The 24,855-nt window shown below is 37.5% G+C and overlaps 1 protein-coding gene across 2 annotated transcripts; it reads right to left on the reverse strand.

The window, feature by feature from the left end:
* Positions 1–1,828: 1,828 nt before the first annotated feature.
* Positions 1,829–11,662, reverse strand: RPP40 (ribonuclease P/MRP subunit p40). 2 transcript variants are annotated; one of them, XM_077144063.1, is made up of 8 exons: positions 11,461–11,662; positions 9,901–10,045; positions 6,984–7,052; positions 6,311–6,406; positions 5,467–5,592; positions 3,456–3,654; positions 3,190–3,324; positions 1,829–2,058 (listed from the first exon to the last, which is right to left on the reverse strand). In XM_077144063.1, exons 1-8 carry the CDS (start codon positions 11,581–11,583, stop codon positions 1,860–1,862), a joined length of 1,092 nt encoding a protein of 363 aa, XP_077000178.1. In that variant the 5' UTR covers positions 11,584–11,662; the 3' UTR covers positions 1,829–1,859. The 2 variants fall into 2 exon arrangements, with proteins under 2 accessions (XP_077000178.1, XP_077000179.1); XM_077144064.1 differs by lacking the exon at positions 11,461–11,662 and adding an exon at positions 10,842–11,230.
* Between the last annotated feature and the right edge of the window lie 13,193 nt (positions 11,663–24,855).

Raw genomic sequence — 24,855 nt, forward strand, 5'->3', positions numbered from 1 at the left:
CCTTTTATCTCTCTCTCTCTCTCTTTTTTTTGCCTTCTTTTGGATAAATCAAGTATTTTTTAATGAATCCATTTTATCGCCTTTGTTAGCTTATTAGCTACAACTTGATGGATTATTTTAGTGGTTGCCTTAAGGTTTATAGTATACATCTTCAGCTTACCACAGTCTATCTTCAAGTGATACAGTATCAATTATATCTCTTCATCTACAGCATAAAAATTTCACAGAAGTAGACTTTAATTTCTCCCCTCCAAGTCTATATGCTACTATTGTTATCTGTTTTACCTTTATGTCATTTCCCACACCATTTTACTATTTTGTTTAAACAATTCTTTCAAAGAGGTTTAAATAATAACAACTCTTATATACTTACCATATTGTTACTATTTCCAGTGCTTTTTTCCTTTTCCCAAATTTCTTTCTGGTATCATCTTTCTTTTGCCTGAAGGAATGCTTTTAACTTTTCTCATTGGGCAGGCATGCTGCAATAAAGTCTTTCAGCTTTTGTACATATGAAAACATCTTCATGTCTTCACATTTATTACAAATTCTCTTTTCAGTGTCTAATCTGATGTTAAACCAATCCACTGAACTTTTAACTTCAATTACGATATTTCATGCCTAGATTTCTACTGAGGGTTTCTTCTGGTCTTCTAGATCATTTTTTTTCCTTCTTGATCACGTTTATATTACTTTTAAAATCCTTTTTAAATTCTGTAATATAACACTTATTTTACATTGTGTTTTGTAATTCTTGAGTCTTTGGAGGCCTACTTCTTCTGTCCACTGTTTCTGCTGGCTTTTGCTTGTGGTGCCTATTATATGTGTTTGTGATTTTTTATTGTAAACTTACATTCCTTGAAACTACAAGTCCTTTAAATAGAATGTTTTGCTTCTGCCAGGCACCTGGCAGAAGGCACTAAAAACCTGGTTTCACTTAAACTTCATTTCCATAGTTCACCCTTAAATTAAATAAATCTATTCTTTCAGAATCCCAATTTGAGGTTTCCTATTAGCCTGCCTACCTTGGGCAAGTTTTGTCTGCTGTTCTACCACTCCTCGCCCTAGGCTGTAAAAGCAAAGTTCAATTTGACATTTGGCAAGCGTCCTAAGGCTGAGAAACGGCATCTGTGCCCTAATTACTTCACTGGGCTTCCACTTCCATTTTATTCTTTTGCCCCTGAAAATTCTTATTTTGCAATTCATTGATACATTTGAAAAATGGTTCTTGGTATGTATTCCAGAACTTTTGGTTGCTTTCAGCTTGTCTTTATATCTAATCAACCATACAGATGGAAATAAAATCTTTCCATTTCTTTTTTTTTTTTTTTTTACAATTTATAGTATCCAGAGGCAGTGGAATGGTTACAGACACTTAGAAAGCCAGCTGGCCTGAAATTAAGTCTCAGATTCACAAGCAATGGGACCTTTGCTAGCCTATAGCCACTCTGTGCCTCAGTTTCCTCATAGGGCTGGTGGGAAAATTAAATGAGTTAAATGAATTAAAAAAAAAAATGCAACCAAAACAGAGCCTGGTACAATATAAGGATTTTGTAACAATACACATCTTACCCTTTGGTTCAATAACACCTTGTGCTCTGCCATCCAGGCCAGTCTACCCACAGTAACCCACAACCCTGTGTTTACAAAGACAGACAAAAAGCAACTACGAGCTATTATTCACTGGAAGACAGGCCCAGCTGCAGTCACTAAAATAGGCCCTACATTTAGAGCAGACTGCTAGCTGATGCTGATGTAAGAAATGATCATGCTACAAGCCTAAGTGCTATACAGCCTTTTTTATCATTAATAAATCTGAAAACAAGAATAAAAATAAACAAAGATTATTTTAATTTTTTTTATGGTGGACAGTCATCATTTGCCCCAACTGCCATCTGAAGCCAATAGTCCTGATTATTAAAAATCACAAAGTTGTATAGGTGTTCTCCTCCTTTTCGAAAACCATGTTCATTTTCTCTCCAAGAAACAGGGCTGTCTGCAAAGCCTTGAACAGACAAGGTAACCCAAGGAGCTAATTTTGGCTCATCAAAGTAGCGACTGAAAGAGAAAGGTGAGTTTTAACACATAGGGACGGATGGGAATGTTTGCATCTCTTTTTTCATTTATCTATGATAAGTTGTATTTCTGATGTTCTAACAAAGTTTAAATTCTAGCTTTAATTCATAAAAATCTGGAGATGTGGATTAAATTTCTAAATTCATACTGTAAATTCTGTAAAGGTTAACTACAGGTCACATACAAAATAAATTTCAGTTGTAGATATTCTCATTCTGAAAGATTATTTAACACTAAAAAAAAAACAACAAAAAACCCACAACATAGACAAGAATAGTTTCCTTCCCATTCACGGTAATGTTTTTAGAGTCTCTATTAACTGAAACACTGCAGAATAATTTATTGGATTTGGGGGGGGGGGGTGTATGTGGTCCAGGAATCGAACTAATTTATTGGATTTTAAGAAATCTGACTTTCCTACTGATGAAAATGTGCTAAGACAATAAATGAAAAAGAACACAGGGTTTAAAAAGGAAACACCCTTTTAACTTAAATCTTACACATTTTTAAATTGAAGTTTCAGAGGATATGCTTACTAAGTAGGATTATTTAACTCAATTTATAGTCTTTTCAGAAAATGATTTGAGTTTCTCGACATTAGACATGATGTACATATTTGATTTAAACATTTCTCCCAAAAAAGAAAAAATCTACTTGATACAATACTTGGCATATATCTTAGATATGATCTGGATTCAGAAATGGTCAAACTCTTTTTTGTCATCCTTTTCCAAAATGAGTATTTTTTCAAATCCTAATTTTTAAAACAGACCATAACTGGTTCCACAGGGTACTGTTGTTTTCTTAAGTGACATAAATTCTACTGTACCAAAATGGGACAGGAAAGCAGAATAAGAAAAATGAACTGTTTGTTTTTAAGAAGTATATTTTAAGCTCTGCCCTCCTCCTTTCCATGATGACAAGTACTTGGCAGTAGGATCTTTCTATCAGGAAAGAGAATTATGCTGTTTAAGATGATACTATTACTACACTTTAAGTCCAAAAAAGAGAAATGTGTGGGAAGGGACCCTGCAATTTAGGACACTAGTCCTGTCACTGAAACATCCCCGCTGTACAGACAAGCAAGGCATAAAAGACAAAAAGAGTTCTCACCACAGCTGTTCCAATAAGAGACATATCTTCTCTGGGAGTATGAAACCAGTGATTGTACACAAATAAGCTTTTGCCACCACTGTACTTGGCTGAGGACAGCAATAAGTTGATATGAAATTATTGGGCTCATTATTTCTGTCAAGAAAAAAAAAACATTTATATCTGCCCCATAATTGCTTTCTGTGTAGCAACCCAAATTAAAAAAAAAAAAAAAAAAGAGAGAGAAAGCAGACCCACAAAAAATCCCAGTGAGTTGAGATACGCACAATTCAATGTTACTGTAGACAGCTCCAAGCCAATCAAAGAGTTCCTGAGCGCTGCAAGCCACCTCAGGCATCCCCCGGAGTTCACCACTCTGGAGCACTGGACACGGCAAATATGACAGTGTGCTCAGTGCTATTTTTGACTGACGCTCCTGAATTTGGTAATTGGAAAAGTATGACATCATCGTTGATTCTTCTGAACCTTGAAATGCACCACAGGTCATTTAAATATTGCAAACAAGTTCAAAAAAATACCTGAAACTATGCTACTCCCAGTTGAGTTATGGAAAGCAGCTAGGATTAAGTAAAATGGAAATGGGAGGAATTGTGCAAAGCTGTTTTCAAATTAAAATCAATTTAAGTTGCTTTCAGTTCCCTGTAACAAAATTCTATAAACATTTATTTTCTTTCACATTTTTCCTGGAAAAGCCTAACTGTTTTAGATCCAACCTATTCTAGTGTCATTACTTGCTTTAATAAGAAAATTTCAATGTATTAAGTAAAACCGAAAGCATTCCTTGTGTATGAATAAAATCTGTGGACTCTAGGAGGAAGGAGCATATTTCTGCAATCTCTCTAAAGGAAACACAAGAGGAACTGAATGATGGTTATTTCATTCAAGCTTGCCTTTGGAAATCCAGTGATGCGTATAAGCTTATCTTTCAAAGGAGGTGTGCATAGCTAACAGCCTTGGAAGAGAGAAATAGTGGCCTCTCTGGAGCAAAAGGTAGGCTCATTTGCTGTCCAGTTTAATAAAAATTACATTTCTTCTTCTCCCCAGGGCAAAGTTCAGAGAGGCTTACTGCCCATTATAAAAGATTTGGGTTCCTTAAGCTCTGGGTTCTTCCACTCTAATGCAACCCACTGTGTGAGCACTTGTCATCTGGTCCTCTTTGTATCACCCTGTGAGATATGGAGTATGGGAAACTAATGCAAGAAAATACTGATACTCTGGCTACTGTTATTGCTGTGAAGAATAAAGCACTTTTTCTCTGATGAGGAATCTCTTGTCATCTACCAGTATCTAAAAAGCTGCAGCAGGCTAACTTATTAGCTTACAAGTGGGGTAAGTTCTCAAACCTTTCACAATTCTTCATGAGTCCTTCAAATAATTTAGAGTCTTTGGAACAGAAGCTATCCAGAATAGTTTCTAATGCATGGATCGTATTCATGGAAGATTTCATGAGATGCTAGTCTTTCAAGACACAGAATGAGAAGACCAAACACTGAAATGTGTCTCTGCCCTTTTATCTCTACCACCAGTAGAGGCAGAGAAGCCAGTGTTACAGATTTAGGACTTGTGGAAACAATCTGGGACACAAAGTGACTTTTTTATGAAAGGAAAAAACTTCCCACAAGGAGGAGACAGATGGCCATATGTCCAAAAAGGACTTATGTGCTTCCCCATCTTAAAAGGAGAGTACTGAAATTTTATAATTCTTCATGATTTGATTCATCATCATCTTTTGATGGGCTAAAGATACACTTCTAAAATGAGAAATGAGCAAGGGACACTACAATTGTAAGCAGATTAACGCATTTGGTGAGCATCCAACTTTGAATGAAATTTAGTACTATAATCAATGAAATGTTACAACAAATTTAACCTGACATTTAATGGTTTATCTGAGTTATTATCCTGCTATAATGAGTAAGCAGTTTGTATATGGCTATACATGGTGTTTTTTTAAAACATTATAGCCAAGGCTGTAATAAAGTGAGCTGGAGGAAAAGAAGGAATAGATAAAACTTGGCTGCACTTAAGGCATCTAGAGATCTTTGGATCTACATTTAGATCCAGGCTGCTGGCTTGCATGCCAAGATTATCCTTAATGCTGGCTCTCAGGAATTGCAGAAGAGGCCAAAGTGGCGTCCTTTAGTAATGTTGACATGTATACGTATACCATACCCTTTAACCATAGGGCTGAATCGTCATTTAATTTTCCATTACTCCCCTTTAATGAATGGTTCAATTTCACTATCATTATACCTTTACATAGTTTATTGTTCATACCTGTATGATGCCAAGCCAAAAGAAAATCAAATTTCAATGGCTTCTTTTCTTTGAAGGACCAAGATATTCTTTCATACTTCTTAGAATTCAGGTTAAAGGACAAATCCATCAAATCAATGGAAATAACTGAAAAAATGGAAAGATGGATAAAGATTTCATTCATATATATATATACAGTCTGCACATGGAAAAAAGTGCTACACTTAAAAAATCAAAAGTTCTTGAAATTTTGCTTTTCCTATACTACCTTTCGTTTACCAAATCTAACTCTCCTTTTAATGGGCATTTCTAATATTGAGAATTAATAACTATAGCTGCTTTTAATTTATATTTTTCCTAGGCCAAAGACTAAGAGTAGAGTCTCTTGAGAGGTCATCACTAATCTACCTATGAATGTGGCAGCCTTAACTGCTGATATTCAATCCAGAAACTGTCACTGATCCTTATTTCTTCAATCATGGGATTTTTCAGAGAGAAAAATCATTAAATCACTGCTCTTCCTCCCTCTATAACTAGTAATCATGGAGACTTACAGAAAGCAAAGGAAATTCTTTATGAAGAACAAGTTACAGACTTTAATTTGGGGTCTTCCAAAATTTTACCCAAAACATATAGATCTAACAGATCATGTCTGATTCTATAAGCTTTATAAGTTGTAACCTATAGCTGATAAGAAACAGATATGACAGCTTCCTCTCTGAACCCCTCTCAGAAATTTTAAACTCAAGAAAAAGCCATACTTTTGCTGAATAAAGAGAGTAGAGACAATTCAACATTTAACTTTAAATCACTGTAAGATGATAACTGACTTGTTAGAAAGCGAGAGAACATGCATAATACTTACCAAATTTCATGATTTTTCTGCTAGAATACCGAGATGGATGACCTTGAAGTCCAATTTCTTCATATGTGTCTTTATCCAGTGATAAAATTAATTTCCCTATAAATCAAATAATTCCTATATAAGAAATGTTAGAAAATAGGACTTATCTTTCCATATCAATGCATATAGTTCTAACCTAATGGTTTTAACGGCTTGAAGGTATGCTAAAGAACAAGTCACATACAGACCATCACATGTTTATTCCTCCTTTGATAGACATTTAGATTATACCTAATTCCACTATTACAAACAATGCTGCAGGTAAGATCCTTATAGGTAACTTACTGCGCTGATATCCAACTGCTCAATTTGCCTTGCTTTCTTTTAGTCAGAAAATTTTAAGTCTAGATAAATAGCTCAGAAAAATCAACTTGCAAAGCAATGTAGTATGACGCAATTTATGCTAAAACAAATCAAACAAAATCTTTATGTTTGTTTATAACCATACAGAAAACGTCTGGAAGAATAAACACCAATCTGGTAACAAAGGTTTACTTGTAGGAAGGGGAATGGGATTGGAAGTAAGAGGGTGAAGTCCAGGCTGCGGACTTATACTTTATAAATCTGTATGATATGACTTTTTAAAATAGTATACATTTCTTTTATAATTAGAAAAAAAAATGAGTGCTGTTACCATTTGGTAGTAGGGCAACAGTATTATCTTCATCAATATTTGTATTGTATGTTAGTGCATAGCAGGAGCCTGAAAGACAAAGTCCAGAGGGCAAATCAAGACAAAGAAAAACAACTGAAATGTCAGATCATTTTCATGTGATAAATTTTCCAGGTGATTAATGGTCAATGTGTATATTGGGGATTGAACTGTGTCACCCACAAAAGGCGTGTTTAGGTTCCAACTACTGGTCCTGTGGGTATAAGCCCATTTATATACAGGATCTTCGAAGATGTTATTAGTTAAGGTGTGCCCAAACTGAATGACAGTGGGCCTTCATCCAATATGACTGAGGTCCTTATAAGTACAGGAAATTAGGCATGGAAGGAGAAGCCAAGGGAGCAGCCAGAAGCTGGAAGTCACAGACCAGAAAAGAGAAAGGAAAAGACACTGCCATGTGCATTGTCACGTGAGGAAAGGCCAAGGAACCCTAAAGACTACCCACCAACCAGAAGATACCAACCCCAGGAGGAAGCAAGACATCTAGCCTCAGAAATTGTGAGCCATAAATCCCACTGTTTAACACAATCCAGTGTATGGTATTTGTTTTAGCAGCCAGGAAAGGAAAACAGTATGCTACTGATGTAGCTCACTCAATAACCTAAAACCTGTCAAGAGGGACATGGAAGGCCAAGCTCCAGCTAGTTCATTTTCCTCCGCCAAGGATCTGTATGAGCAAACTCACTATCAAGAGAAAATGGACTCAGAATGGACTGTATACAATTGGGCACAGTGGGAGGGAAGCATAAGGTAGAATATCAGTTAAGTATATACACTTTAGAGGCAGAATTCTAAGTTAAGACTCAAAATCTATCAGGAACTTGTGTGAAGTTAAGAAAGCTACTCAACCTCTCCAAGCTTCAGATTCCTCACCTGTCAAATGGGGATCATAAGGCTTACTCTGCACAGTAGTTGGGAAGGTTAAATTGATTAGATTTGTCTGTGAGACCAAAGATGCCTGCAGCTCAGAATGACAGCAGCTACCACTGCCATCTAATTAGAACTCATTACAGCTCCCCTGGAGAGATAACATAGGGGTTAACAATAAGACAAGTAACTGGCTACTACACTGGGAGCTGAACTGGCATTACTCACATAGTGAGGGTAGAAACCCTAGGGACACCCTGAAATACAGTTTCAAACAAATGGCAGAACCAGGGCCCAGGAAACAACCAGAACAGATCAATCAACCCAGGAGATATGACTAGGAATGGAGTAAGCAGCAGAAGGTGAGAACCATAAACATTTTAAGTGAAGATTCTCATTCACAAGGAACTCTTCGCTCTGTGCAGAGCAGCTGTGATCACACCAGGAGACCAACCTTCCAACCACAGCAGCTGTGGTAGGGCCTGCTGAAAGCACAGCAGTCTTTCTAGCCACATCCCCAAGAGCAGCGTGTCTGAACAGATCTGTGAGAATAAAAGACTTTCCTTCTCCAATGATCCTTGTTTTAAGAGGCCCGATACCTTCATGTTATAACATCTGCATCAACACTTGTGGACAGATGTAGCTCAAAAAACAACAACAAAAAAACCCACCACCTTAAGAAGACACAAGAGTGCGAGGAAAGAAGGGATTCAAACAGATATTTTCACACTGATGTTCATAGCAGCATTATTCATAATTGCCACACACAGAAGCAACCCAAGTGTCAATCAACCGATGAATGTATAAACAAAATGTGGTATATACACACAACTGAACATCATAAAAAAGAATGAAGTCCTGACACATATGACAACATGGTTGAACCCTGAAGACATGATGTTGAGTGAAATGAGCCAGACACAAAAGAACAAATATTGTATAATCCCACTGATATGAAATAAGTGATCACAGTCAGAATTTACATTATAGGTTTACTAGAGGTCAGGGCAGGGATGGGAACAGGGAGTTGTTTTAGTTTTCTAGGCTGCTTAAGCAAATACCATGAAATGACAGCTTAAACAATGGGAATTTATTAGCTTATGGTTCTGAGGCCAGGAAAATGTTCAAATGAAGGCATCATCAAGGTGATGCCTTCTCCCCAACACTGTGGCACTCTGGGCCTGGCTGTCACTGGCTGTTGGTCCTTAGCTCATCATGTGGCAAGGTACATGGCAGTGTCTCCTGGTCTCTCCCTTCTCTTAGGCTGCACTGACTTCAGCTTTTTGCTTCCATGCCTTTCTCTCTTATGTATGAATTCATTCCATTTATAAGAACTCCAGTAATAGGATTCAAGACGTATTCGAATTGAGATGGGTCACGCTTTTACTGAAGTAACCTCATCGAAAGGTCCTAGTTACAATGGATTTATACCCAAAGGAATGGATTAGATTTAAGAACATGTTTTTCTGGGATTCATACAACTTCAAACCACCACAGGAGTTAAGGCTTAAAATGATGGCAATACTTGGGTCATGGATGGTGGTGATGGTAGCACAATGCTGTGAATATAATTAACAGCACCAAAACACATACTTGAATGTGGCTAAAAGGGGAAATAGTAGGTAGTAAATACAGTAATAAAAATTTTTTTAAAAATCCATGAAATAGCACTACACAGTGAACCTTACATTAAAATACTGACTATAGCTTAATAGTACAATTACAAAAATGTGCTTCCATCAATTGTAACAAATACACCACACCAAGGCAAGGCGTTAGTAGTAGGATGGTATATGGGAATTGCTTTTTTAATGCATGATTTGTTCTGTACACCCACAACTTCTCCAAAAGGATGAAAATACAGGGGTGGGGGTAGGGTCATGTCTGCATCTGGCTATATACACTTTCACCAGGGGCCTGAATTAAACAAGAGAAGAACCCAAGTACTGTGGCATGGTCTACCTGTAGTTTCCATTTTGCCAAGTTCACAAACACTGCATAGTTTTCTTACCTTTCTTTACAAAGGTGCTGATAAATTCATGTGTAATTAATTCATAAAGAGGTAAATTCTTCACAGAGTAATAAGGTCCAGTTTCCATGACCAGGTTTTTAAGTTCTTTTGATAGTATCCCACATTCAGGAATTAGAAATGAAACCTATTAGAAAGTATAATATAAACAAGGTCTTATTTTCATGCAGTCATGCCCAGGTTCTTAAGGAAAAAAACTGCATCATGAAAGCTAACTACTCATTTATAGGTTTCTGGGCATGAAACTCTTAAATCACCAATTTCAGGGGAAAAAAAAGATATTTGACAATTCAGGGTTTTTGTTTCTGCATTCAAACATACAGTATAGGATTGAGACAGAGCAGAGAATTTTTAACGCGAAGGTATGGCTTGCATTTTAACTTTTGCAAAGTATTTTATGTCCTGTTCCTTTCATTACTTTAATTCGTTTTTGAGGAAATACAGGACAATTGCACATTCCTTGATTTGTTTACCCTGATAGCATCCTGGAATCAAAGGCAATGACCCTCAAGGTATAAGGATTTGGGGCCGTCCAATGATCAAGATTACATGGAAGTAAAGCGTCCCTCCATGTTTCGATTTTCCACAAACAGAAAAAGCCAACAGATTAGACCCTATGTGTTAGGATTCACGCCCTCAATACTGTTTGTGATGCTCTTTCCATCCAAAGGAGAGGATGTTAAAACTCGACAGATTTCAAACATCACCCAAGCGCTCCACAAGCTGAAAGGCTCTTTCCCAAAGCTCTAACGCCAGTCAGTTCCGGGCGCCACCACTCAGGTCTCTGAGTGGTCAGTCAGGCCTCACTAGAGATTAAATTGATCGATTTAAACTGTAAAATATTTAAACCGTTATCCTCTTTAACGGTTGGTGGACTTTTTGGCCGCCTCTCCGCTTCATCGGGTTAGTGGAAAAGGACCCACCAGACACTCGCTTGGAAATCTGGGTCGCTCTCCTCTACTCTCCGCACATTCTGGACAAGCCAATAATTCACCTCCCTGATGCCTCACGGCGCCCCGAGAGGATGACATGTTAGCTAGAGGAAGCAGAGCGCAGCAGGCTAAACGGAAAGTTTCTGGGATCTCAATCCGACTCCCGGATAAAAAAAGAGGCTGCTTTCTGGGCCCGAGCTGGCCACAACGTTCTGGAAAGAGCCATAAGCGTTCCGGCGGCGGGGGTATGAAGCAAGGGCACCAGAGGCACCCGGCCGACACCACGCCCTCCTACCCCGGCGCCCGGGCCACCGCCTCGCATCTCGGGGAACACAACTCCACGTGGGCCGGTGGGGACCTGAGCAACGAGCGGGAGGGTGAGGCCGCGCACTGCTCCTCGGCCCCGCCCCCCACGCCCAAGGCATCGTGGGAGTAGTAGTCTTCACAGACAAGCGAGACGCGGTTCCGAGGAGACGACGGAACGACGGCTCCCAGCCTGCACCGCGAGGACGGCCCCGCCCAGGACCGCCCAGCCCAGCGCGGTGGCCTCTCCACCACACCGCCCACGGAGATCGAGAGGGGATTCCGAAGGCCCGGGTCAGCGACTCACCCTGTAATTGTGGTAATGCGTCTCCACGAGGTGCCGGTGGCGTGACTTTTCGTGGCGGAAGTTGGATTTCTCGCAGACCAGCAAGTGCCGGGGCACCTCTCGAATCCCGCGCAGGGTGGCCATCCTCTCCGCGATTCCGGAACGGCTCTTAACTAGCCTGAGTCGTCGGACCGCCCCACCCCGCCGCCCCGCCTCCTCGGGCATGCGCAGTGCGGTCTCTCGGCGCACGTGGCGAGCAGAGCTTGTGGGTGGGTGCAGCTTGAGTGCCTAAGTACCTGGGACCTTTCTACGTGTTCCTTAGGTTCCCTCCCCTCCCTGCTCTTCTGCCTCTTCCCGTCCCCTCCTCCCCCCCTTCCCTTTAATTAAAAGCGTTGTGGGTTTACAGAGTAATCACGTATAAAATACAGGATTCTCATACACCACTTCATTTGTATTGGTTTGGAAATTGATGATACTGCTTTTTTGTAATTGCTTTTTTTTTTTGCAGTAGTTACATTTGTTAGAATTGATGCGAGATTTAAGTAATATTAACTATTGTCCATAGCTTATGTAGAGGTATTTTTCCACATATTTGCAACCTATTATTTTTTTCATGTGTTATTACTCATCAACCATTACACTGGATAAAGGGGGTGTCAGTGACAAGGTTTTTGCACTCACATGGTCATAAGCTAAAAGCTATGTAGTCATAGGGACATCAAAGATCAAGGCTACTGATTACAATTTAACAATTTCAGGTATTTCCTTCTGGCTATTTTAATGTACTAGAAACTAAAAAGAAATGGCTACATAATGACTTAGTAGTCATAATCATTTGTTAAATCCTTTCTCGGTTACAATGCCTCCCTCTCATTTGATAGTTCTCTCAATCTTCAGGAATATCTGGAAATGGCCATTCCAACTTCTTCATGCTGAAAAGGAGTGTTGACATTGCGGGATAGAGGAATGAAATGGTTGATGTTCTTAGAGAGACTGGTAGCTATGGATTTCAGGGCTTGTCTAGCATAAAAACTATCTGCGGGCTTTAAGATTCTGAAAAAAAAAAAGGAATTTAGAGCCTAGGGTATTCTTTAGAGTTTTCAGGCATACTGTTGGTTGGGGCTTGGCCTACTGTGGCAATTTGCAATAACTGGCTGAAGCTTGCGTAACACTAACCTCCAGCATGACCTCTCAACTCTATTTGAAATCTCTTAGACACTGAAACTTTATTTTTTCTTTTCCCCTTTTGGTCAAGAAGACATTGTCAATCCGATGATGCCAGAGCCAGGCTCATTCTTGAGAGTCATGTTCCATTTAGCCAGGGAGATTTATACCCCTGGGAGTCATGTCCCATTAGCAGGGAGGGTAGTGAGTTTATTTGCAGAGTTTGACTTAGAAAGGCCACATCTGAGCAACAAAAGAGGTTCTCTTGGGGTGACTCTTGGGTGTGTTTATAAGTAGGCGTAGCTTACCATTACAGAAATAAGTTTCATAAGGGCAAGCCTCAAAATCAAGGGCTTGGCTTATTGAATTGGGACCCCTTAATGCTTAAGAGAATATCAGGAATTCCCCAGATGGGGAAATCTAACATTTTTCCTCCACTGTCTCAAGGGACTTTGCAAATACTTTTTTCTTTACTGCCCAAAGTACCTGGGATCTTTCTGGAAGTTCCTTAGGTTTCTTAAGAAGCCATGCATAATCACCCTGGTGGGTTTCTGGAACCATAAATTCACTGCCTTAAATGGAAATACTTGTACTGGGGAATTGGAGCTTGTCTATTATAAGCAACTTTTTCCTCCATCCCTCTGGGTTGATGTCTCTGGACACAAATCCCTTCCATGTACGTCTGGGACATCTGGCTGGCTGCAGGCTGAGATAGGCTGACAGAAAAACTCATGCCCTGGTCAGGCCTGCTTAGGTAGGCTACTCAGTGCCACTATCATAAAAAATGTGGGGAACTCAAAGTGGAAGTCCAACTGAATTGTACAATTGAGGAAACACTGCACAGTTAATTGGCCTCCAAACCTGTTTGGGTGACCACACTCATGCCACATTTCTGGCACAGTATGGCTCACACCTCATTATCCTGTTGTGTATCTCTTAGCTATAAATAACACATGAACAGGGTCAAGAGTTTCTGTTGATCCTTTCAAAAATGTTAGGAACACCCACTGTAGTTTGAAGTATATATGATAACAAGCCCATCCTGCATTTCCCTCTTGCAGTATGTCTCAGAGTTTTATCCTACTCTTTCTAAACACTTCTAATAATGTGTAACTATTGATGATTACACTGATAATTCTGCCATTCTCCATTTCATTTTTCTAATTAACTCCAAGTTCTACATGACTACAGCTACTACATATTGCTCAAGCTGCAGTGTGCACAGCCCAGATTCTTTGCAAAACAATATCTGTGGTGCATCTTCCAAGAGTATTCATTTTACTACAAGGGATGAAAGAAAAGATGTTAAGTAATGGCAAGCTGAGTAATTAATAAGTTAGAACTAAGACAAGCCTGGAAAGTCATCTGCCATTAAGGTCAGTACTCTGTGCCTGAAAAATCAGACTTTCCCAGAGAAAATGGCAAGGAGAACCTATATCCCATTGCTTAAAGTAGGAAAAATTGTAAGGCCTAACAAATCAATGAAAATCCCCAACCAATTTCCCAAATCATGTGTGGCACCACGATATGTTATAAATAATATCGTGTCAGGATAGGAAATGTTTAAAGCATTGCTTCCTCATTGCCTTATGTGCTGATTTGAAACTATTGTGTACCCCAGAAAAGCCATTGTTCTTTAATCCTCATTCAGTATTGCTGGGAGGGATCCTTTTTATTGTTTCCATGGACATGTGGTCCACCCAATTGTAGGTGGTAAATTTTGCTTAGGTGGTTTCCATGGAGATGTGTCTGCATCCATTCAAGCTGGGGTTGCTCACTGAAGCCTTTTAAGAGGAAACCATTTTGGAAAAGGCTTTAGTGCTGGCAGAGATGCATAAAGAAAACTTTCCCCAGGGAAGCTGCATGAAGAAGCCAGTAGAAAAAGTTAGCAGACATCACCATGTGCTTTCCTAGCTGAGGGAGAAACCCTGAACTTCATCTGTTCTTTCAATGAAGTTAGGGTATCTTTTTCTGGATGCCTTTGTTTAGACATTTCTATGGCTTTAGACTGTAAACTTTCAACTTAATAAATTCCTTTTTTAAAAACCATTGCTTTTCTGGCATATTGCATTCCAGCAGCTTGTGCAAACTAAAACACGTTATGTTTTTTTAATAAGCAGTTGCTTTGTGTGCAGTTGCCAGGCCTCATTTATACCAGCAACATCAGAGAGGTATGTCTTCTCTCTTGAGTCTCCAAATCTTTGCAAATTGACTAGCATGATTTGAATGTTCTACCAATTGTATTTGGAATGCAACATGAAACTTTCCCAGCAAACCATTTAATTTTAAATATTCTCTTAAGTTTTATCTATACAAGCATCAACTGAATAATATATTGGGAGATAAATATCTGCTTGGCACTAAACACTCGTCCAGGAATATTGGGAATGTGTTTTGTGGGTTGTGCCTGCATTCTGAAAGAGAAGGCAAAAGTCCCATTTATTTTAAAGATAAAACTGTACACTTAAGTATATTTGGGGCTGAGGAGTCCTTTCAGGCTATGTCCCCTGAGTTCTATAGTTCTGTGTCTATATGATCCCTTGCTAATATTGTTCGTTTCTCCTTCCTTACTAGATCATTTCCATCTGCATGTTGTGCATTAAATGAAACAGACCTCCTTGCACTCCCAATTCCTTTCCATTTACCATACTGTTTCTCAAGCTACCTCCCCTCACCTTCTCTCTGAACACATTCCACTAGAACTTTCCTCCTCACTACTTCACTGAAATGGTTTTTATTGAGGTCATCAGTTACCTCCAATTTGCCAAATCCATGGTCAAGTTTTGTTATTGTCTCAGACAACCTTTCAGCTGCATTGACGCAGATGATACAGTTGTCCCACTTCCTCCTTCTTGAAACACTGCTCTGGAATTTCAAGAGACCCCTTTCTCCTGGCTACCCTCCACTTCCTCCACTCTTCTTCCTTCTGCCCTTCCTCCTCCACCAGATCTCTGGATATCTCAGCCCTTTTTTCTCTTCTGTCTACCTCTGTTCTCAGAGTGATGCCACACAATCTCACAACCTTGAAAACTGTCCATATGTTGATAAAACCCGAGGGTGCTTCATTCTCTCCCCTAAGAAGGTGCACTCAGAACCGCGCACCCAGAACCCATCCTTGACTCTTCTTTCCTTATCACCCCACATACAATCCACAGAACAGGTCTTGTTGGGTCTTCCTGCAAAATTCATCTTGATTACAACCTCTTCTCCCTGTGTCCATTTCCAGAACTAGCTTCAGCCACTTTCATCTCTTAGTGGTCTAGTGCTAAACACAGCCTCTAACACATCTCCCTGCTTCCCCTCATGCTGTTGACTCAGCATCATAGTGGTCTTTTGAGAACACGTTTTAGTTTTCTGCTTGCTAGAACAAATGGATTGGCTTATGGTTTTAGAGGTTAGAAAGCTTGCTTCCGTTGGAGATCATTATCTTTCGGCTGGCTGGCAATCTTTGGGGTCCTTTGACTTTTCTATCACATGCCAACGCAAGTGACAGTGTCTTTTCCTTTATCCTTCTGACTCTGTTGCCTTCCACCTTCTGGCTTCTCTCTCTGTGGCCTTCTCTATAAGGACTCCATCTCTATAAGGACTCCAGTAATAGAATTAAGACCCATCTTGATTCATTTGGGCCACAACTTAAATGAAGTAACCCCATCAAAACTCCTGTTTACAATGGGGTCCATCTACAGGAAAGGATTAAAAGTCAGAAAATGTTTTTCTGGGGTACATAACTCTAAGCTACCACATGCTTTTTATCACACCAGCCCCCTGTTTAAACCCTGCAATTGGCTTCACATTGTCATAGAATAAAAGCTTAGATAACTCAGCCTCTGCCTACCTCACTGGCCTCATCTACCATTCCATCTTTCCTCCACAGTGCTCCTGACCCCTCAAATGTGCAGGGTAGACCCCTTATCCTTTTCTCGGGGTCTTTGTCCTTGTTTTTCTCTAGGTCTCAGTACAGATGTTACCTCCTCTGAGAGATTTCTATCACCGCCTCTACTGTGTAGCCCCACCCCTCTCTGCCAAAAATGTGCTTCTTTAGACAGTTGTCATGATTTGAAATCAGCATGCTTATTTAATTATGTATTTGCTATCTCCCCCCTTCCTCTATTAGAATGTAAGCTTCATGAAGGCTGCAACTTTGCTTCATAATGAGTTACCTAAGATAGGTAGTGTCTGACAGATATAAAGTGCTAGGTAAATATTTGTTTAGTATGGGGGAATGGAGCTAGGGCTTAGCAGAATGTTCCTCTATCATGTTTCTAAATCTCTTTTTCAGGGATATGCTCCTAACTTACAACAGATCATATTCCCAATATTTTATTTTAAGTCTACTACTTGGAAAAAAAAAATAGATTGTATTTTTCCACAGGCATAATAACAGGAATGGTTTAATAAGTGCTCGTTTGTTTAGACTTTGGATTGGAGGTAGAAATAGATGATTCTACAATAATAGCTGGAGACTGCAATATGCCACTCTCAGTAACAGATAACATCCAGACAGAAGATCAGTAAGGAAATGGAGGACTTAAACACTATAAGTCTAGTAGATCTACTAGACCTATATAGAACATGCTACCCAATAACAGCAAAATGTAAATTCTTCCCAACTGCACTGTCATTCTTCAGTATAGAACATGTTAGGCTGCAAAATAAGTCTCAGTAAATTTTGAAATATTTAAACTGCACAAAGTATCTTCTCTGACCACAATGGAATGAAGCTAGGCATTAATAACAGAAGGAAAACTGGAAAAATTCACATATATGTGGAAATTCAACAACACAGTATTAAACAATCAATGGGTCCAATAAAAAAATCACAAAGGAAATTAGGAAGTATCTTGAGACAAATGAAAGTAAAAACACAACATACCAGAACTTATGGAATACAGTGAAGGCATTGCTCAAAGAGAAATTTACAGTTATGAATGCCTGATCTGACTTCCAGAGTTAACAGAGTTAATGCATCAAAATGTTCAGGTATACAGATTTCAACAAAAAAATCACAGTACATATAAAGAAACAGGAAAAGATGACCCAGTTAAAGTAACAAAACAAAATGACAGAAAACTTCCCTATTGAAGGTCAGACATTGGAATTATGAGTCAAAGATGTTAAATCAACTGTCCTAAATATAATATCTCCTATCACATATGCTCCTTTTACATCCCTCTGATTAAGTGGTAAAGGCTGCATTCATTACATGTGATTTATTTTGTCAGTGTTGGCTTCATTTACTTTTGGGCTGTGTAATTAGGTGCATAAATATTTGTAATTGTTATATCTTCCTAATGAATTGACTCTTTTATCATTATATATATATTTTTTACCTCATAACAGTTTTTGACTCAAAGGCTATTTTGTTTGATATTGGTATTTACCCCAACTCTCTTCTGGTTACTATTTCTGTGCCATTTTTTCTGCTTCCTTTCACTTTCAACTTATTTGTGTCTTAGAATTTAACATGTGTATCTTGTAAACAACATGTAGTTGGGTTATGTTTTTCAATCTATTCTGTCAATCTCTGCCTTTTGACTAGAGAATTTAGCTCATTTTCATGGATTAACTACTGATAATGCAGGACTTCTGCCATTTTGATATTTATTTCTTTTCTGTTATACTTTTAAGATCTTGAAAACTTCCATTATTGCCTACTTTTGTATTTATTTGACCTCCATAGCAAGCCAGTTAGAATTTCTTCTCTTTTTCTGTTTAGTATATTTTTCAGATATTTTCTTTGTGGTCACCATGGGGTGTAAGTTTAATATCCTAAATCTAAAACAATCTTGTTTGATTTGATAAAAACTTAACTTCAGTAGAATACACAAATTATGTTCCTATACCTCTGTGTTCTCCACCTTATGTTGTTCTTTTTTTCTTTTTAATTTTTATTAATAAAATCAATCAACATACAACACAAACATTCTTAACGTATGAACATCCCATACTTGGTTTGCAATCAGTGGCTCACAATATCATCACATAGTTGTATGTTCATCACATGATCATTTGTCAGAAAATCTACATCAATCCAGAAAAAGAAATAAAAGGAAAAAAGAAAAAATCCTTACATACCATACCCCTTACCCCTCTCTCTCATTGAACACTAGTGCTTCCCTCCACCCAATTTATTTTAACGTTTGTTCCCATTATTTATTGACTTTTTAAAAATTTATTTATTAATTTTAAAAAATTTAACAAACGAACTAAAACATTAACATATAAAATCAGTAATTCACAATATCATCACTTAGTTGTATATTCATCATTTCTTAGAACATTTGCATCGATTCAGAAAAAGAAATAAGAAGATAACAGAAAAAGAAATAAAACGAAAACAGAAAAAAAAAAAAGATTATACATACCATACCCCTTACCCCTCGCTTTCCTTGGCATTTCAAACTAAATTTATTTTAACATTTGTTCCCCCTATTATTTATTTTTTTTCCATATGTTCTACTCATCTGCTGACAAGGTAGATAAAAGGGGCATCAGACACAAGGTTTTCACAATCACACAGTCACATTGTGAAAGCTATGTCATTATACAATCATCATCAAGAAACATGGCTACTGGAACACAGCTCTACATTTTCAGGAAGTTCCCTCCAGCCTCCCCCTTATGTTGTTCTTAATACAAATTATATCATTATATATTGTGTGTCCTAAACTATAGATTTATCATTACTTTTTATACATTTGTATTTTTGATCTTCTAAAAATTAAAAATTGGAGTTACAAACCAAAATTACAATAGTATTGGCATTTCTTTTTATCCACCTGTTTCCTTTACTGGTGAGCTTTATTTCTTCCTGTAGCTTTGATCTATTCTCCACTGTCCTTTCCCTTAAACCTGAAGAACTTCCTCTATCATTTCCTGTAGGGTGGGTCTAGTGGTGGCAAACTCCCTCAGCTTTTGTTTTTCTCAAAATATCTTAATTTCTCCTTCATTTTTGAAAGACAGTTTAGCTGGATATAGAAGTCTTATCATTTTTATTTGTTTCAGCACTTTGGACACACACACACACACACACACACATTGTCTTCTTGCCTCCATGTTTTCTAATAAGATAATTTTATCGCGAAGGAGTTTTCATCATTCTCTCTTTAGCTTTGACAACTGACAGTTTGGCTAAAATGTATACACATGACCCTCTTTGATTTGTCCTATTTGGAATGTATGGGGCTTCTTGGATGTTTATTTTCATGCCTTTCAGTTTGAGAAGTTGTCAGTCATTATTTCTTCAAATATTCTTTCTGCCCTTTTCTCTTTATCAAACTTCCTTAATACGTATGCTGGTATGCTTGAAGGTGTCCCACAGATTCCTTAGGTTCTATTCACTTTTCTCAGTTTCCTTTTCTTTCTACTCCTCAGATTGGGTCATTTCAGTTGTCCTGTCTTTGCATTCACTAATTCTTTCTTGTGTATGATTAAAACTTCTGTTGAATCCTTCCAGTAAATTGTTATTTCAGTTATTGTAGCTTTCAGCTCACATTCTTTGTTGTTGGTATTCTTGAGTTTCATTTCCTTTTTAAAATTTCTTTTTACTGAAATTCTCACTTTGTTCATATATCATTTCCTGATATCCTTTAGTCTTTCTCTATATTTTCCTTTAGTTCATTGACTATATAGCAATTAGACAGGAAAAAAGAAATAGAAGGCATCCAAACTGGAAAGTTAGAAGCAAAACTATCTGTATTTGCAAATGATGTGATCCCTTATATAGAAAACCCCAAATAATATATCAGAAAATTACTAGAACTAATAAATGAATTCATCAAAGCTGTAGGGTACTAGATTAAAATCCAAAAATCATTTGGGTTTCTATACACCAGAAAACCATATTCCAAAATGGAAACTTGAAAAACAATTCCATTCACAATAACTCCTAGAAGAATAAAGTATCTAGGAAGAACTTTAACCAAGGAGGTGAAGGACTTGTACATTGAAAACTACAAAGCATTGCTAAAATAAATTAAGGAAGACATTAAATACGGCAAGATATTTGTATTCATGGATAGAAAAACAATATTATTAAGATGTTAATACTACGAAAAGTGATGTACAGATATAGCACAATACCTATCAACCCTACAAGCCTTTTGCTGAAATGTAAAAGCCAATCCTTAAATTCATATAGGATTACAAGGGGCCCTGAATAGTCAAATCAATATTGCAAAGGAAGAGCAAAGTTGAAAGTCTCACATTTCCTGATTTCAAAACTTGCTACAAACTCACAGTAATTAAAACACTGTGGTATTGTCATAAAGATAGATATATAGACCAATGTAGTAGAATTGACAGTTCAGAGATAAATCCACACATCTATGGCCAAATGATTTTTGACAAAGTTGCCAAGTAATCAATTGGAGGAAAGAACATGCTTTTCAACAAACAGTGCTGGGAAAACTGGATATCTACTTGCAAAAGAATGAACGTGGACACTTATTTAACACCAAACACGAAAATTAACTCTAAATGGATCAAGGAACTAAACATAAGGGCTTAAAACATAAAATCCCTAGAAGAAAACAGGAGGAAACTTTATAACCTCAAATTTGGTAGTATTTTCTTATATATGACACTAAAAGCATGAGGAGCAGAAGATAAAATAAATCAGTAGAGTTTGTCAAAATTTGAACTTTTGTACATTAAAGGATACTATCAAGAAAGTGAAAAGAGATACTCCAGAATGGGAGAAAAAAGTTGTGAACCATATATTTGTAAGGGTTTAATATCCAGAATATATAAAGGACTGTAACAAATCAGAAACAAAAGGATAAGTAACCCAATTTAAAAATGGCCAATAGACCCAAATAGACATTTCTCCATGCACATATAGAAGTCTTATCATTTTTTGTTTGTTTGTTTCAGCACTTTGGACACACACACACACACACACACACATACACACACACACACATTGTCTTCTTGCCTCCATGTTTTCTAATAAAATAATTTTATTGTGAGGGAGTTTTCATCATTCTCTCTTTAACTTTGACAATTGACAGTTTGGCTAAAATGTATACACATGAACCTCATTGGATGCACATCATTGCAAACCAGGGAAGTGCAAATTAAAACTACAGTAAAATACCACTGCACATCCATTAGGATGCCTAGTATTTTACAAACAGAAAATAATAAGGATTGGTGAGGATGTGGAGAACTAGGAACCCTAAACATTGCTGGTGGCGTTTTAAAATGGTACAGCCATTGTGGAAATCATTTTGGCATTTTCTCTGAAAGTTAAAAATAGAATTACCATATGACCTGGCAAACTTACATCTGAGTATATACCCGAAAGAATCGGAAGCAAATATTTGTACACCAGAGTTCATCTCAGCATTATTCATAATAGCCAGAATGTGGAGGCAACACTTGTGTCTATCAATAGATGAATGGAGAAACAGAATGTGGTATATATACACATAATGGAATATTACTCGGCCAGCAAAAGGAATGAAGTTCTGATACATGCTACAACACAGATGAACCTTGAAGCCATCATGCTGAGTGAAATAAGCCATACACACATGCAAAAACAAATACTTTCTGATCTCACTTTTAGCAAACACCTACAAGAAGTACATTTCATAGAGACAGAATATATATATTATAGATTACCAGGGGCTGGAGGCAGGGAATAGGGAGAGAGGGAGTTATTGCTTAATGGGTGCAGAGTTTCTCTTTGAGATGATAAAAATGTTGAGATAAAGGGTATTAGTGATGGTAGCATAATATTGTGAATGTGGTTAAAACTGCTGAACTGAATACCCTAAAGTGGTTAAAATGGGAAAATTTGAGATGTATATATGTTACTACAATAAAAAGTAAAAAAAGGGCAGGCCACAGTGGCTCAGCAGACAAGAATGCTTGCCTGCCATGCCAGAGGACCCGGGTTCGATTCCCGGTGCCTGCCCATATTAAAAAAAAAAAAAATTAATTCTTGGATTGGGGTGCAGATTAAAAACACTGTAACAGTGCTCATTATTTTTTATGTGTTTTTACTGTAAAAACTTAACAAACAAACATATATTCTTGACATAAAAACATTCCATACATGGTGCACAATCAGTGGCTCATAATATCATCACATAGTTGTATATTCATCACCATGATCATTTTTTGAACATTTGTGTCACTCCAGAAATAAAAAGATAAAAGGAAAAGCTCAAACATACCATACTCATTACCACTCCCTCTCATTGACCACTAGTGTTTCCATCTATCCTATTTATTTTATCCTTTGTCCCCCCCATTGTTTATTTATTTTTATCCATATATTTTACTCATCTGTCTATACCCTAGATATAAGGAGCATCAGACACAAAGTTCTCACAATCACACAGTCACAATGTATGTATCTTTATACAGTTGTCTTCAAGAATCTAGGCTACTGGAACATAGCTGAACAGTTTGTTATTTCCCTCTAGCCACTCCAATACACCAGAAACTAAAAGGAATATCTTTATACTGCATAAGAATAACCTCTAGGATAACCTCTTGACTCTCTTTGAAATCTCTCGGCCACTGAAACTTTGTTTTGTATCATCTCTCTTTTCCCCCTTTTGGTCAAGAAGACTTTGTCAATCTCTTGATGTCAGGTCTTGGCTTATCCCAAGCTTTCTGTCCCACATTGCCAGGGAGATTTACACTCCTAGGAGTCATGTCCCACGAAGGGGGGTGGAAGAAGGCAGTGAGTTCACATGCTGACTTGGCTTAGAGTGAGAGAGGTCACATCTGAGCAACAAGAGGTTCTCTGGGAGTGACTCTTAGGTCTAATTTTTACTTACTTTTTTTTTTTTTTGTGGTGGAGGACATACAAAAATGGGTTTATTGGAAAAATTCAGGCCTTTACCAAAACACTGTCTTACTCTCTATTTTTAGCTTTTTGAGGAACTGCCAAAATGTTTCTCAGAACAGCTGCCCCATTTTGCATTCCCATCAGTAATGTATGAAGGTTCCCATTTCCCTACATCCTCACCAATACCTGTCATCATCTGTCTTTTTTATTTTAGCCAACTTAGTGGGTATAAACTGGTATCTTATTGTAGTTTCGATTTGTATTTCCCCAATGAGTAATGATGTTAAGAATCTTTTCATGTGCTTATTGGACATTTGTATATCTTCTTTGGAGAATTGTCTATTCAAATTCTTGCCTGTTATTTTAATTAGATTATTTGACTTTATATTGTAAAGTTGTAAGAGTTGTTTATATATTCTGAATACTTATCCCTTATCAGATATATGATTTACTAGTATTTTCTTTCATTCTTTGCATTGTCTTTTCACTTTTTTTATGGTGTCCTTTGATGCACAAAAATTATAAATTTTGATGAAGTCCGTGTTATCTCTTTTCTCTTTTGTTGCTTGTGCCTTGGGTGTCGTATCTTGGAAACCATTACCTAATCCAAAGTCCTGCAGATTAACGTCTAAGTTTCCTTTCTGAATTTTTTATAGTTTTAGCTTTTACACTTATTATTCAAACCACTTCAAGTTCACTTTTATTTATGGTATGAAGTGAGCTCCCTAACTTTTTCGTTCCCTCAATTATTTATTTATTTATTTATTTATTTATTAAACATAACCACCTACGAACACATTCTTACCATATGATCATTCCATTCTTCATATATAATCAATAACTCACAATATCATCACATAGTTGTATGTTCATCATCATGATAATTTCTTAGAACATTTGCATCAATTCAGAAAAAGAAATAAAAAGAAAACAGAAAAAAACTCATACATACCATACCCCTTACCCCTCCCTTTCATTCATCATTAGCATTTCAATCTACTAAATTTATTTTAACATTTGTTCCCCCTATTATTTATTTATTTATTTTTAATCCATGTGTTTTACTCATCTGTTGATAATGTAGATAAAAGGAACATCAGACACAAAGTTTTCACAATCACACAGTCACATTGTGAAAGCTATATCATTATACAATCATCTTCAAGAAACATGGCTACTGGCACACAGCTCTACAGTTTCAGGCAGTTCCCTCCAGCCTCTCCACTACACCTTAACTAAAAAGGTGATATCTATTTAATGCATAAGAATAACCTCTAGGATAACCTCTCGACTCTTTGGAATCTCTCAGTCATTGACACTTTTTTTGTCTCATTTTGCTCTTCCCCCTTTTGGTAGAGAAGGTTTTCTCAGTCCCTTGATGCTGAGTCCCAGCTCATTGTAGGATTTCTGTCCCACGCTGCCAGGAAGGTCCATGCCCCTGGGAG

The sequence above is a fragment of the Tamandua tetradactyla genome, chromosome 25 (genome assembly GCF_023851605.1).
Source record: "Tamandua tetradactyla isolate mTamTet1 chromosome 25, mTamTet1.pri, whole genome shotgun sequence".
In the NCBI taxonomy this organism is placed as follows: domain Eukaryota; kingdom Metazoa; phylum Chordata; class Mammalia; order Pilosa; family Myrmecophagidae; genus Tamandua; species Tamandua tetradactyla.

Coding starts and splice junctions, on each gene's coding strand:
- RPP40 (XM_077144063.1), bottom strand. CDS start 11,583: ATGGCCACCCTGCGCGGGATTCGAGAGGTGCCCCGGCACTTGCTGGTC. Junction 10,046..11,460: donor CGCATTACCACAATTACAGG/GTGAGTCGCTGA, acceptor ACTTTCTAATAG/GTTTCATTTCTAATTCCTGA. Junction 2,059..3,189: donor CTCTTATTGGAACAGCTGTG/GTGAGAACTCTT, acceptor TTTCTCTTTCAG/TCGCTACTTTGATGAGCCAA.